The 14,079-nt window shown below is 42.1% G+C and overlaps 2 protein-coding genes across 2 annotated transcripts in view; one reads left to right on the forward strand and one right to left on the reverse strand.

The window, feature by feature from the left end:
• Positions 1-4,384, reverse strand: part of homer1 (homer scaffold protein 1) — a 17,154-nt gene extending 12,770 nt beyond the window's left edge. The window contains exon 1 of the mRNA XM_076096542.1: positions 3,537-4,384. Coding sequence (XP_075952657.1) covers positions 3,537-3,541 — 5 coding nt within the window. The 5' untranslated portion in view covers positions 3,542-4,384. The remainder of the gene's footprint in view (positions 1-3,536) is intronic.
• Positions 4,385-10,576: 6,192 nt separating this feature from the next.
• On the forward strand, positions 10,577-13,913 carry dtwd2 (DTW motif tRNA-uridine aminocarboxypropyltransferase 2). The gene is made up of 6 exons (XM_076080111.1): positions 10,577-10,791; positions 10,952-11,042; positions 11,579-11,673; positions 11,768-11,966; positions 12,123-12,251; positions 12,716-13,913. Exons 1-6 carry the CDS (start codon positions 10,628-10,630, stop codon positions 12,893-12,895), a joined length of 858 nt encoding a protein of 285 aa, XP_075936226.1. The 5' UTR covers positions 10,577-10,627; the 3' UTR covers positions 12,896-13,913.
• The last annotated feature ends 166 nt before the right edge of the window (positions 13,914-14,079 follow it).

Consider the following 14,079-nt stretch of genomic DNA (forward strand, 5'->3'; position numbering starts at 1 on the left):
CGCTGTTGTGTTTATGTGGGTAAATATGTTCTCTTTGGTTTTGTGTTTAGGATTGTTGGTCTTTGTTTTTAAGTATCTTGTTTTTATTTGCACTCTCTATATTTGGACTCTTTCATACTTTGTACTGAAACTGCTGCAAAATAAAGTTCTATCTTATCAATCGGTGCTGAAGCAGCTTATGCAGCTGACCGTAGTTCAAATCCGAGACGATTTAGTTTCATATTTGCCACATTTACAGACTTCCAGTTAATTCAATGTAAACAGCATTGAATTGAAAATCAGTTGAAAGACGTCCGCCTGTATTTCAGGAAACAGACGCATACAGTAATATCTGACTGCTGTTTTACCAGCTAATGGCTTAGTTTAGTGTTAATACAACTTTAATTTTGCATATATTTGTTATCTTCGTCATATTTTTCCCTTCCTGCTACAAGGAACATAAAAGATAAATGTGTTGAAGCTAAAAGGGCGAGAGCAGGACGTGGATTCAGCCAACTGAAAATAAACTTTAATCTAATTTGGAAATACTTTGTATTCTCGTGTAGAGTTAGTAAAGACAAAATACTGCTTTAGATTTGTTTTTAAAATGTCAAAGTCTCAATTACTCGTTGTTTTAAAGATTTGCCGCCATGGCCACATTTTAGCAGGTCATTTTATATTTCATTCATTAGTCTGACAGCGTGGCCCAGATCAAAATCTGCCCCCGTGGTGTGTGTGTGTGTGTGTGTGTGTGTGTGTGTGTGTGTGTGTGTGTGTGTGTGTGTGTGTGTGTGTGTGTGTGTGTGTGTGTGTGTGTGTGTGTGTGTGTGTGTGTGTGTGTGTGTGTGTGTGTGTGTGTGTGTGTGTGTGTGTGTCGATTGTTAGCCCATAATCCCTTTCCACAATGAACCGTACTGAGGCGTTCAGGTCTCAATGACGAGTGCTTTCACAGAGGAATCTGACCGCAGATGTTATCACATCAGCATTTCTCCACCTCCATCCAGCAGAACACAGAAGACACACACACAGTGTTTGCATACCGGAGGAAAACAAAGACGCGCAGTGTGTCTGTGTTCAGATTATCTCCAACTACATACAGCGAGTTCTTTATCAGGACTGTTGCAAATCAGTCACTCAGGACATGCAGTCGTGTTGAAGCCACAGTTTGATTCAAGGGATTAGTCACATTATCCCAATTTACTATAAATGTTCCCTCTGTTGTCCTCTGAATCCTGATGCCTTATTAATAAATACTGTAATCAATGTCATACTTTTAAGTAGAACTGCAATTATAGATAACTTTCTTTGTCAATGAATCTGATATTCCTGATTTAGAAATGTCTTTTTCTGTTCAAACAACAATCCAAAACCCAAAGATATTTAGCTTATGATGACATAAAGAGAAGAGCAGTAAATCCTCACATTTGAGATGTTTCAGTGCTAATTTTAACATTAATGTGTCTGTGAATGGAATATTATGCTCTTATTGATTAATCAGTTCATTTTCTTCATTAACAGATTCATCGTTTGGTCCATAAAATGTCTGAAAAGAAAGTAAAAACGGCCCATCGCAGTCCAAACTGACATATTGTTTTTTCTGTTTTTGAGTCCAAATTCTAAAGATAAATAGTCATAAAAATACCAAGAAAACCAGAAAAATGTTCACAATTCAGTGTCTCTCTCACTCACTCTCTCTCTCTCACACACACACACACTACATGCTCTCTCGCCCACTCCGATCCCAGCGTCCCCGTCTGGTTAAGAGGCAGCAGGGGCTTGGCAGGGCAACACCTCCTGTTAAAAATAAAATTCCACCCATATGTTGTTTACCGGGGCTCACAGCCTTTTAGTGGCAGATGTGTGTGTGTGTGTGTGTGTGTGTGTGTAACAAGTCAAAGGAAAGGTTACAGATTGTCTGTTTCCTTTTCAAATAACTTCTCCTCCATGGAAGATATAATAAGACCAATAAAGGAAGTAAAAGTAAAAGGAAAACAAAACCTAACTAAATTTGGCATAGCGCTACATAATCACGCTACGCTGGCTGAGAAGCACTTTAAATTATTGCTATAAATAATGAATTAATTATCAATTAATTTACACTTCATTTTCTCTACTGATCTATTAGTTATTCGCTCTGTGGAAAGCAAATAGCAACAAAAAGCCCATCACAATGTTAAAGTGTTTTGTTTTGTCCGACCTGTAGTCAAAAATCCAAATATATTCAGTTCAATCACAGAAGACGATAAAAACATTTGAGAAGCTGGATTCAGAGAGCGTTTGCCATTTTTGATTCATGATTGTCGACTTTCATTTGTAATGAGTAAAGTAAGAGTAAAGGGGCCTCAAGACGCTAACAATTCAACATTAATGTCTCTTGTTCAGACTGCAGGTCATTCCTCCTCTCTCTCGTCTCATTTCACCTCTCTACTGTCGCTTTAACATAAAGGCAAAAAAAAGCTGGTTTGGGAGAGAAAGGTATGCTTCACTGAGGGTAAACAATGAACATCTGCAAAGCCATGCACTGAATTACACCACAAACACACACACTTAACTATCTGCTGTCTGAGTAAAGCATCCAGAGCTACAGTAAGTCCTGTTGCTTCTATGGTCTGTGCAGAACAGGTGTCAGTATAAGACTTTAATAAAGCGACGTGTTGTCTCACTATTCACCCATATGTTCCCAGTGGAGACATGCTGCTGGCAGGTTGAACTTGAGCTCGTTTACAATCCTTCTACGAGAACAGAAGCTCCAGTACGTGCTGGAGCGGCTCAGGCTGGCTGGCTTGCATGTTATGGGGGTAACTGCACACACGCTCTCCTTCTGTGTCTGAGGAATTGATTGTTGGGGTGGATTATGACCATTGGCCTTGAGAATTACAGAGGATGTTCTCACCCCTAACCCCACCCCCACCCCTACCACAATATGACACCAAACCAATCACATGCTACATCATCTGCTTTCATCGGGAACAAGAACTAGGTCGCTCTTGATCAGGAGAATCCCCATACATCTGCAGGTTCAGCTGCATGCATTAGAGCCAAGTGCAAGGGGACGTCATTATTGTCTGGTGGGGAAATTAAATAGCTTTGGTTTCCCTTTGGCAGCAAATAAATGTATTACAGGAACAACTGTAATGTCTTGCAGTCTTTTAATCACTAAAAGAAGCAACCGCCTCCGATACTTTCCCCAACAGTAGCCTGCTTCATTGCAGCCTAATCTTTTGGCTTCACTAATCTAAAATGTCAGTGTATGGAGGCTGTGAGTAGACATACTGCTGGACAGCTACTTCTACCAGGAGTGTGTGTGTGTGTGTGTGTGTGTGTGTGTTATTCTCGGTGTATATCTTAGGGCAGTTTGCTGCAGGGACAAGCATTTTTCTTTCTTTTACATTTGACATGAGATGACAGGAGTACTTCATACAGTTAGCCATGGGTGGCTAAGCTACCAGTCGTTCCAGCTTTTGGTGCCCTGCTGAAAAAGGGGGGCTGCTCTGATCTACAAAAACAAAGTCAGTCACACCCATGACATGGAGAGTGAGAACTGCAGCTTGACATACCCCATTTTTGCAGGATTTTTGGTGGCTTTAGTTGAGTCGAAAATGATCCTCTCGGGGGTCTCTTGAGGGCGGTGTGAGCAGGCTGCAGGCTGCCTTCAGCTTTTGATCCTCTCTCTCTCTCTCTCTCTCTGTCTCTAAAGCCGCTCTGCTTGTTGTGGCTTCACGGCCGGCGGAGCCACGGTTCGGTTCTCAGTCCGGACATGGAGCTCGGCGGCGGTGTTGTCGTTGGTATTACGCCCTTGTGTGCATTTTTGTTTGGTGATTTCACCGAAGCAAACGTGTCTGTGCATGCATGATGCAGGAAGGAAGAAAAGCTAACTCGCAGTTGCCGCCGTTAGCTCAATAAAACTCCTTACAGACGAGGATTAACGTTGTAGAGCTGGGAAATCGGACGAACTGGTAGCGTAGAGATGGTTATCCTCAGCCGGAAAAATACACCATACCCCGACTGTTCAATAATCCCCCTTTCAGTCGCTGGCTCTTCCTTGCAGTCCGCTGTGCCATTAAATTAAATTCCCTCCACCAAGTCTGGTATTAGAGAGTTCTTTAACGCCTCTTTGCGATGGTGGACCTCTTCCTTCAAGAGAGGGCTTCATCTCCGGTGTTTCTGGAGAAAAGACAGAAAACACTCGGTGCATACTCCACGATTTAACATCACCATCCTCCCGAGAAAACGCTCCGCTTCACCGACGTCAACGACAACCGAGATATAGGACAGAATGTATGTGCACTCATAAACCAGCTGATTTAATTCACCATCTGATTTTTCGCTTGATTGTTCTCGTAACTCAAGCCAAGCGTTAGACTAGGATTTAATGTATGATCCCGATGCTCCATCGACCGGTTCATCCTCTCACCATCCCGCCTGTCTGGTCTCTATCAGCCCGCATCTCATTCATTTAACGTCCTCCTCTCTGCTGCTCTGTGGGGAGCATTAAACTAACGTCATTACGTCATCTCTGGAAAGGAAAACATCCGGCGTGTCTGCAGGGAATAGAAATCAAATGAGGGTCATACCTCAACATTGTACCAGTACAGTACTTAATGTATCAAACAATAATCTAAATACTAATTTTAAGCAAAATAAACCAAAAAAAGTTGAATAGAATCTGGTCCTGTTTACAAATATTCCTTTTTTCCCTGGTAATGAATATTAGGGCTGCACTTTATCATTATTTCTGTTATAGATTCATCTTATTTGGCCTATAAAAGATGAGATAACAGTGACAAATACCACCATCCCAATATCCTAGAGCCCAAGGATACATCATCAAATATATTTGTTTTGTCCAAACAACAATACAAACCCGATAATATTCAATTTACTATAATGTCAGACAGTTATAGAGTGTATATACAGTTACCAGTGACACAGAAACACATGATCTGCTACTGATGATTGCCATCTTGTGGACAGTTGAGTCATTGAAGTGCACAGATCCTTAATCTTTCCAATTTTATTGTGACAAAGACATTTTAATGCCCAAGTTATCGATTAATTGGTTAATTGATAATTAAACCACTTGTTAGTGGCAGCCCTAAGATACACGTCCTTATAGTAAATCTGGTGATTGAAGTAGTAAAGTGACAATCTGCAGATGATAATAGGTGCTTAACTCTAATGTAAATTAATTAGTTACTGTTAGCTGCTAGTTGAATGTAATCTGTAGTAAATGAGCTGAATATGCTAAAACATTTGTAGAAGAAAGTGCATGTTCAACACCAGTATATTTTTAGCCTTTATGATTTACTGACGGTGTGCCAGACCAGTTTACACACGAGGACAACTTTTGCCCGGATACAACCTGTTGACTTTAAGTAAAACCCTCCCCAACTCATTTTCATTTTCACATGTAGTGTCGCCGTCACACTGCGAGACAGACACCAACAGGTGCGAGATTGACACTTTCGTAGTGTGGAGTCACATAAAGCTGATTTTTAAATAGAAAACGCTGAAGATAAACACAGTATATTAGCCCATAAATGTGTGTTATTAGAATAAAGGGGTTATAAACGTGCTATTTATCCATTTTGTTCTCCTCACTAGTTCACTGTCAAAGCCTAATATGTGATTTATTGGATTCCGTATAACTAAGAAAACAAACTAAACACTTAGCTGCTTCTGACAGACTTAACAGACAGACTCGTGACATTGGATATAAGCTACCGGCAAAACATTATATTTAGACCTGGCTAAACAAACCAAACCAGAAGCATTCTACATGCTGATGCATGTTTGTACAGTTCTAATTCATCACAAGCTACAACTAATTAACCCAGATTAACCTATTTATTGTATATGCCAAACGCAAGGGCTCAGCCGGTGTGAACAGATGACAAATTAACCTCCCTGCATGCTGCGAATGCTTCAGATGAAACACTGGAGGACCAGTTTTCTATTTCAAGATTATGCTGAGCACGAAGACTTGGCTGGAGAACGCCCGGCCTCGAATGTGATCAACAGAGCAGCGCTGAGTTGTGGTGAGAGGTCGAGAGCAGATTAATCGAGACATTACAACAATGGACACGCTGACAGAAGATGTGCCGCAGGCGGATGTGGACTCTGAGATGAGAGCGATGACACCTGAAGATGTCGCTGGACAAGACCTGGAGGCTGGAGATGAAGTGGAGACCCTTAGAAACAGGTAGAGATCAATACTTATTAATATTAAAAGTGGTCTGTGTCACTTTGAACAAATCCCAAATTTGCTCAGAGGCAACAGTTGATTTTACAGAAATAAACTGAATTCATTCCCGTATGAATTATATTTCATTTGTGGCACTGACCAGTGTTTCAGTGCATACATATATACTTGCCAGTTGATTTATTATTATTTTATTGTATTATGTATTTATTTTCGCATTAGTCTGCATTCATTTTAGCATGTCAGGTACACCTATAGCTCAAATAAATGCAGACTATATAAATAAATCCTCCCTTAATGAAGGTTATGATGTTTTTATTTTTAGAGACATGTTGATTCAACTTTATGATCATGTTGGAGGTGGTTCTGTTGAATTGTGTTGTATTATATAGAAAAATCAGCCAGTAAAATCTAATACAGTTCAACAGCACCTCCAAAATGATCCTTAAGATGAATCAACACCTCTCTAAAATAGTTATGCAAGACTGTTATTCGACTGCATTAGTTTTAGTTTGGTGTACCGAATACAACTGGCAACTTGTGCTTGTATGCTGAGTGTGTGAAAGGCTGTGAATGTGAGAAGAACATCCTCTATTCAATAACATTTTATTCATACAGCCCAATATCACAAATGTGCCTCAGGGGGCTTTACAATCTGTCCTCTGTTCTGAAATCAAACTGCCATGTGATAATTCAGCATGCTAATCATCACAAGGTTATCAAAAATAATTAATTTCTAATGTAAATATATTATTTAATCCGGTTGACTGAAAAGCTTGAAAACATATATTTGAATCCGTTATCTGATGATTAAACCAGAGTGACCTCAAATTTCAATACACATGAAGAAAAAACAACGCTGCTTATCTCACTGTGTTGTTTCCCTGCCTTCAGTCTACGCGAGGCCGTCCACGACGACAACGTCCGACCCAAGATGCAGTGCCTGATGATGGACTCCTCCTTCTCCATGGTTACTATGCAGGGCGAGGACAGCGGGATCGCGTGGGAGACGACCCCCAGCCGCTGCGCCACGCCGTGGGGGTCCGAAGCTGGAAACTCCACCGTGGATCTCAGCCTCGCCACGCCCGGGTCCGTGCCAGCGGGGAAGATCATCTTTGTCATGGACGAGGAGCTGATTTCAAGACGGAAGAAGACTAAAGAGAGGGTCAATCAGAAGAGCAGAGCGGAAAGACAACGAGTAGTCCTCGGGGAAAGTTCTGAGAACGTCTCGGGAAGGCCGGAGTTGGTAGAAGTCTCGCAGCCGAATGTGAAACCCGAGGAAGGAGACGAAGAGGAAGCGCACGATCATCCCCAGGATAAAGAGCAGCGGCTCTTCAGCTTAGTCTCCGAGGGCTCTGAAATCCTCAACATCGTTGTTCCTCCAAAACTGGTGACTGTGGATGAAGAGGAGAGCAAAGACATGGTGGACAACCTTTCTTATCTGGAGGAGAGCCTGGTTCCTAAAGCCTGCGAGGAGACTCACGATAACGAGCTGGTGTTCACAGGATCAGGTGCAGCGAGAGGGGATCGGGTCGAGCCCTCGTCTTCCATAAACGTAATGGATCCACCGGGCGCTCCGGTGGCCAGGCCTGCGGGCAGAGGAGCTGCTGGCAACGCGGACTACTTCGAGGCGTTCGCCCTGATTGACGCCCAGGCTCCAGGAAGTCCTGCTTTGACCGCACAGGGACAGGTGGAGCAAGAGGCGGAGGTTGTCCCCGAGAACCAGGACACCGAGAACCCTGCTCAGTCTGAAGATGACAACGCCTCCGCAACAACAACAACAACAACAACTGTGGATAATGACAAGTCGGACACAATGAGTCTGGTGGAAATCACCAGTGACCTTCTGGATGAAGTCTTCTACGGCGGTACGGGCAGCTACGTCATGAAACCTCTGGACAAAGACGATGGACGTGGCGTGCCCTCCAGGTTCCCTTCAAAACCCAGCGGTTCCGCTTTGTTTGGAAGCCAAGAGGACGTCCTGACTCCGATCTTCCTACCGGACGGACCTCCCAAAATTATCGACCAAATTTTGCTGGAGGAGCCCAAAGCCATGGCTTTCCTTTACACCGACCTGTACGAGGAGGCAGTGGGCAGTCGGAAAATAGAAGAGGATGCAGAAAGTGTGACGTCTGAGAAGTCCTTCCACAGCAGGCAGTCGGACCGGGAGGCCCGGGGATATTTAGAGAAATTCGTCCTCATAGATGAGACTCCTGCGCTGGAGGTAGAGCCGTCTGACGAAGACATATCCCCAGAGGAAGGTCCTCGGGTGTTGGTCCAAGATTTGTACGATTTTAGCGATTTGCTTTCCACGCCTGAAGAAGACGAGATGCCGAATTCCGAGGAGGAAATCACAGACTTCTTCAGGTCCAGTGACAACTCTTCTCCATTGGATGTAGATCCTTTCCCTCGATCTCTCGAAGAGGATGAACCCCAAACAACCAGAAAAACTAAAGCCAACACAAACAAAAACGTCTCCGTCAAGGTAGAAAACAAAATCCCAGTGGATCCACTTAGCGTCTCAAGCTTCGAGTTTGTCTCAGAGGAACCCGACTGGGGAAGTACGGACGATCATCCTGCAGCTCTGGACGAGAAAGACGTCAGGACGGATCAGGAATTGTGGAAGCAAGATTCGGGAGCGCAGAGGCCAGTTGCCCCTCCCAGGAGAAAGGCCACATCCTCTCCTAAGGCATGTCTGGACCTCACACCTTTGACTCCGGTTGACGGTATTAGGCCTATGCAGGAAAAGGAAGAGAAGGAAGAGGCTGGTGGAAAGGAGCATAGGGTGGAGGAGAAAGAGATGGCGTCACCAGCTGAGACGGCGTCACCAGCTGAGACGGCATCACCAGCGGAGATGGCCGACGAGGGAGACGGAGAGGAAACGATGCAGCCCATCTCCAACGCTGCTCTGCTTCAAAACGCCTTGGCTGCAATGGAGTCCCCACAAACTGAAAGTGCAGAAGCTGTCGGAGACACTGAAATGTTCGAGGAAATGGAAACAAGTGAGAGCGAAGCGGCCACGAAACAAACTGAACCAGAAGAAGGACACGTTAAGTCACCAGAATTGGCTAAAACAGAGGTTCATCCAGAGAAACAAGGCGATAGTTCAGCTGAACCGGCTAAAGACAAAGGACAGTGTGTAATACTTTAGGTGAGCTGAAGGGTTTTCAACAGGTTTATTGTCAAGCGCCTTGCTGATGTGTCATTATTTAAGGTCATAAAATCACAGTAGAATTAGCCGACAATCAACCAAGGGAAATTCTTTAAACTTCATATCTTAAAAGCGCCAAATAGTTTTTACAATTTTCACCCATTTGCACCTGGCTGTACTCATACGTCATGAAGTTAAAAATCTAAATCTTATTTAAAACGGTTATATTGATCAAATATCCAGGAGGATATACAGTATATATATATATATATATATATTTTTTTAATCCAATCTCTGCGGTGTGAACGGGTGGTGCATGAATCATAGCGTGTTTGAAGGGAGAAGTTTGGGTTACGAGTGTGAATAAAAACATGTGAGAGTGCATGTGTTGGTGTCTGTGTGACTTTTGTGCGGATCTTCAGCTATAAATAAGCCTCTCTGGCTGTTAACCTGACACCTCGACTCATATAGGAGTCTGTGAACTCACTTGTAAACAGTCAAAAAAACAAAAACATGTGTAATACCTGCAAACATGTGCATATTCTTAAACTTAATGTTTTCCAAAACCGCCATAACAACAATTATTGCAAACTTGCAAAACTGCAGTACAATATTATTATCTTTGTTTTGGTAGACCAAAGGTTGTGTTAAAAGGCTTTTGGGACCTGTTTATCATCAGTTTAAATATGCTCTGGCGACATCCAGTGTTACAAATGAGCATTTCCCCATTTTATTACTTTTTAAATCTCCTTTTCTTTCCTCCACATCGACAGGTGGCAGCTGTGAGTTGACAGTTTAGCATTACGGTCATAGAATTACAGTAGATAGAAGTGATATGCTAATTCACATAGCTAATACACCATAGTCTATGTAATAAACACATATTTTTTAAATTAATGTGTTAACATAATAAGTTTAACTTAAATAAGACTTCCCAGCTTTTGGATTTTTTAAATGTGTGCCCGATTTTAAAGCTAACTGACATTTACAGCTAAGCTAGCACGGTTAACATAGCTGTGAATGTAGCATTAGCTGCTACTTTAGCTTTGCTAAAATAATTGGCTGGGGGTGATTATAGCAAGCTTTTTCGACATACAGATAATATAATTGAAACATAAATGAGTCATAAGAAACCACTCAAGCCGTGTTAAGAAAATTACGTTTTATTTAAATAATTAGCTAACTGGTTTAACCGGTTCACGGTTTTTCTAGTTGGTGTATTTCTATGCTACAAGTCCCTTCCTCGGTGCTGTGTTATGAGTACTTGGATCAGTTAGCTTTATGCTAACTCCGCAATGGACCATGTCCCTGGCTTTTGCCCGTCAGTGTCTTCTGAAGAAAACGGACCAGCCACCGACGAGAGCTCGTCGACGGACGATGGACTTTGCGACGCGTTTGGCGACCTGGCTGCCCTCCCGGTCGAGGTCGGCGAGAGAAGACCGACGTGTTTACGGTGCCGGTGAGCTGAATTCAAGTGAAAGCTAATGCTAGCTAGCTAACAAGTTAGTGTGGTTGGACCAGACAGGCAGGAAAGAAATCCTTCTCCTCCTCAAGTAACTGGCATGCTTTAAGTAAAAGGGCAATCTCAGCTTCACGTCTTCAACTTTCCTCCCATGTAGTCGCCCTCAGAAGGTGTGTCTCTGTCCGTTTCTACCACCACAACCCCTGGAGGTGTCCACATGTCTGTACGTAGTGCAGCATCCTGCAGAGGTGAGTTATCACATGTCAAATATGACATGCATGCTCAAAATTAGAGACTAATGACAAATCTGTTTTAAGTCAATAGCCAGGTGCACCTTTCTCTGATCATTATTCCTGTTCATACTGGGTATTGAGAGATCCATTACCTATAATTCAGATGTGTTATTGTGCATACAGATCTATGCCACTTCTTATACATATCTGGTCCTTACAGTTGTTTATATTTTGGGAATTTTGTATATTTTTTAATTTACACCCTGTTGATATTTGTTATGCATGCACCCTTCCTTTTTTATTCTATTGTTAGATTTATGAAAGGCACTAAAACATCTTTATTATCAGGAGTTATTTGCAAGGTTGATATGAATCTATTTAAATAATCTGCATTCACATGTTTTTTTTGTGTTTATTTGCCAAATGCCAAACTTTGTGTGTCCCATACTTTTACCCAAACCAGTCAAGTAAAATGCAAACAGGCCAGCTAGTTTTATTTATTAGAAGCTCATGATTATGATCCACCATTCTAACCTCTAGTGTACTTTCAGGAGAGCAGAGTTCTTCGCACAGTGCCGCTACTTGCTGCTTGTTTGCCACAAGGAAAATGCAATGTCATAGTGGGAAGGAGGTTCAATGAGGAAAAGTAAGCTGTACTTCTAGTGAGTGCACTGATTTCACAACACCACTCTCACAGATTTCTCAAATTAGTTTTTGACTTCCGTCCTTTTTCCTCTCAGGCACCCAGAGCTGGCAGCGGTGTGTCGGGACAGCAGGACGCTGATCCTGTACCCGGGTCCCAAATCCCAGAACCTGGAGGAGTTGGTGCAATACCAGGAAGTAGGAGCGGTGAAACTTAACGTGATCATCATAGACGGCACCTGGAGCCAGGCCAAAAACATGTTCCTCAAAAACAGCCTCTTCCACCTGCCTAAACAGGTGTGTGTATAGCTGTGATGTCACTTCAAAGAGGTTTAATTTCATTCAAATTATGAGTATTATAACTTAATATTTAAAAGCCATTGCCTATTATATGTCAGCAAAGAGAGAAGGCCACACTTACATTACTAATCACCTCTGCTTTTGGTTCCCCAGGTGCAGCTCAACAGGACTCTTTCCAGTCAGTACGTGATCCGTACACAACCCTCCAACATCTGTCTGTCCACGCTGGAATGCGCTGCTGTCGCCCTGTCCATCCTGGAGCACAACGACGACATCCAAGAGGTGACGTGGTGACATCATTGTGTCACGTCTTCTGCACTTTGTGAACTTGTTAGCAAACAATTGCTCAAATACACGGAGCAATACAAGCATTCATTTTAAGTCAGTATGTGTCCACCTGATGAGTGCAAGTCCAATATCCACTCTCGTTTTCACTCTGTTTTGGTCTCTGCCAACTCCTGAGAAACATATCTGGCTTTTGAGCTGCTAAATGCTCCACTGTGTTCAGCAGCTAATTGCTAACTTTGAAAACAGTGTCTGGACGTCTGATGAGAGACTGAAACCAAAACAGTAAAGTCGAGCTTTAAAATTACAGATAAAAAGTGTGAAATCACGAAAGCCATATTACTAAATATATACAGTACATAGATGTTTTTTTCCTGAGTTCACTGACTGAAACAACGGTTGCGATGTAAAATAAATAAATGTATCTCTACCACTCTTCCCTTCCTCCTCTGTGTGTCCAGGTTCTGCTGAGGCCCCTGAAAGCCTTGTGCTCCTTCCAGCTGCAGCACGGCGCTCAGGTTCATCACAGCAAGGAGCATCTCCTGAAGAACGGCATGTACGACAAACCCATGCCCAAGAACAAGCGCAAGATCAAGAGGATGGAGAAGCTGGTCACCGACCACAACGTCTGCCCAAGATGAGGGAGCGACTGAGCGGAGAAGCTCGATCATCTCTGCGCGTCTTTTACTTTTCTACGCTGCACAGGACTGTTCTCATCGGAGCAGCATGTGACGGCATCAGGGCACACACACGGGAAACCACTGGACTTTTTTGGGGGGAGTTTTATTTTATAGATAATTGCTGGTAAATGTAATTTATGGATTTGTCCTTGATTTAAAAAAGAATTAACGAAGTTTAAGTTGTAGTTTAAATGTCATGGTGTGACAATAAATCAGTTTTCGTTGTTTTAAAAACAAATTACATTTTATAAACACTATGATGGATCTGTTTGGATTGATTTTACACATCTGGATGGGCTAATGTTTTTAACAAAATCTATTCAGATGTGTAACAAAATAAAAATGACTCTAAAGCTTGTGATACTCAAAGAACCTACCACACCAACACATTACAGCAGGAAGGAAAGGGAGAATAGTACTATTGGGGATGATGTGAGCTCTTTCCAATATACAGTGAGGTAATATTTAGCTGTAAGGTTTTTAAGATATTTTACAAGGATTTTTAAAAATTAGATATTACACAGAAGGGAGTTAAAGTAAATCCGATGGGACACGGTCTTGTATAATAGAATTATGCAATAAAATGTACATGTTCTAATCTTATTTTAGGTCTCAAAGTGTCAATTTTGCCATTTGGGTTTGCCTGTGTGCTTAGTGCCACTTTTCGACTTGTTCATGTTTACGGATCAATATATAGATTGAATTATTAAGATTTAAACAAGTTACCTCCTGTAAAGAATATTTAAACACAGTTTCAGCTTGCCATGCTGCTCTTTGAAAGAAGCTCTGGGACACATGAGGCAGCAAAGACTAAAGTGGTAAAGTGCGATTTTTCTTCCAAATATTATTTACAGAAATGTGGAAATAATTGCATGGATTGCTTTTCAGTGTATATAAAATATGTATGCAGTAGTGAGCCCTCAAAGGGAGCCAAATCTGTACTGTATGTGCTTATATAATGATAAATATAATACTTTTACATGTATGAGTTACATTTATACAGCTGCAAAAATGCATGTTATTCTCTGGCATCTGGTTAAATGCATTTTAGGGGTAAAGGAAAGTCCCATGTTGGCACAATATGTACCATATACAGATTTTTTTTTTGTGCCTCCGTCTACAATATTCTTAATCAAGATTAAATG

This window comes from Anarhichas minor, unplaced genomic scaffold, assembly GCF_050575085.1.
Source record: "Anarhichas minor isolate MPS153535 unplaced genomic scaffold, ASM5057508v1 ptg000002l, whole genome shotgun sequence".
Lineage (NCBI taxonomy): Eukaryota > Metazoa > Chordata > Actinopteri > Perciformes > Anarhichadidae > Anarhichas > Anarhichas minor.

What these genes read in the sequence shown, in the direction of transcription:
- dtwd2 (XM_076080111.1), top strand. Translation starts at nt 10,628, where the DNA reads ATGGACCATGTCCCTGGCTTTTGCCCGTCAGTGTCTTCTGAAGAAAAC. An exon ending in AGGAGGTTCAATGAGGAAAA is followed by an intron (nt 11,674 to 11,767) that starts GTAAGCTGTACT and finishes TTTTCCTCTCAG; the next exon opens with GCACCCAGAGCTGGCAGCGG. An exon ending in TCTTCCACCTGCCTAAACAG is followed by an intron (nt 11,967 to 12,122) that starts GTGTGTGTATAG and finishes TTGGTTCCCCAG; the next exon opens with GTGCAGCTCAACAGGACTCT.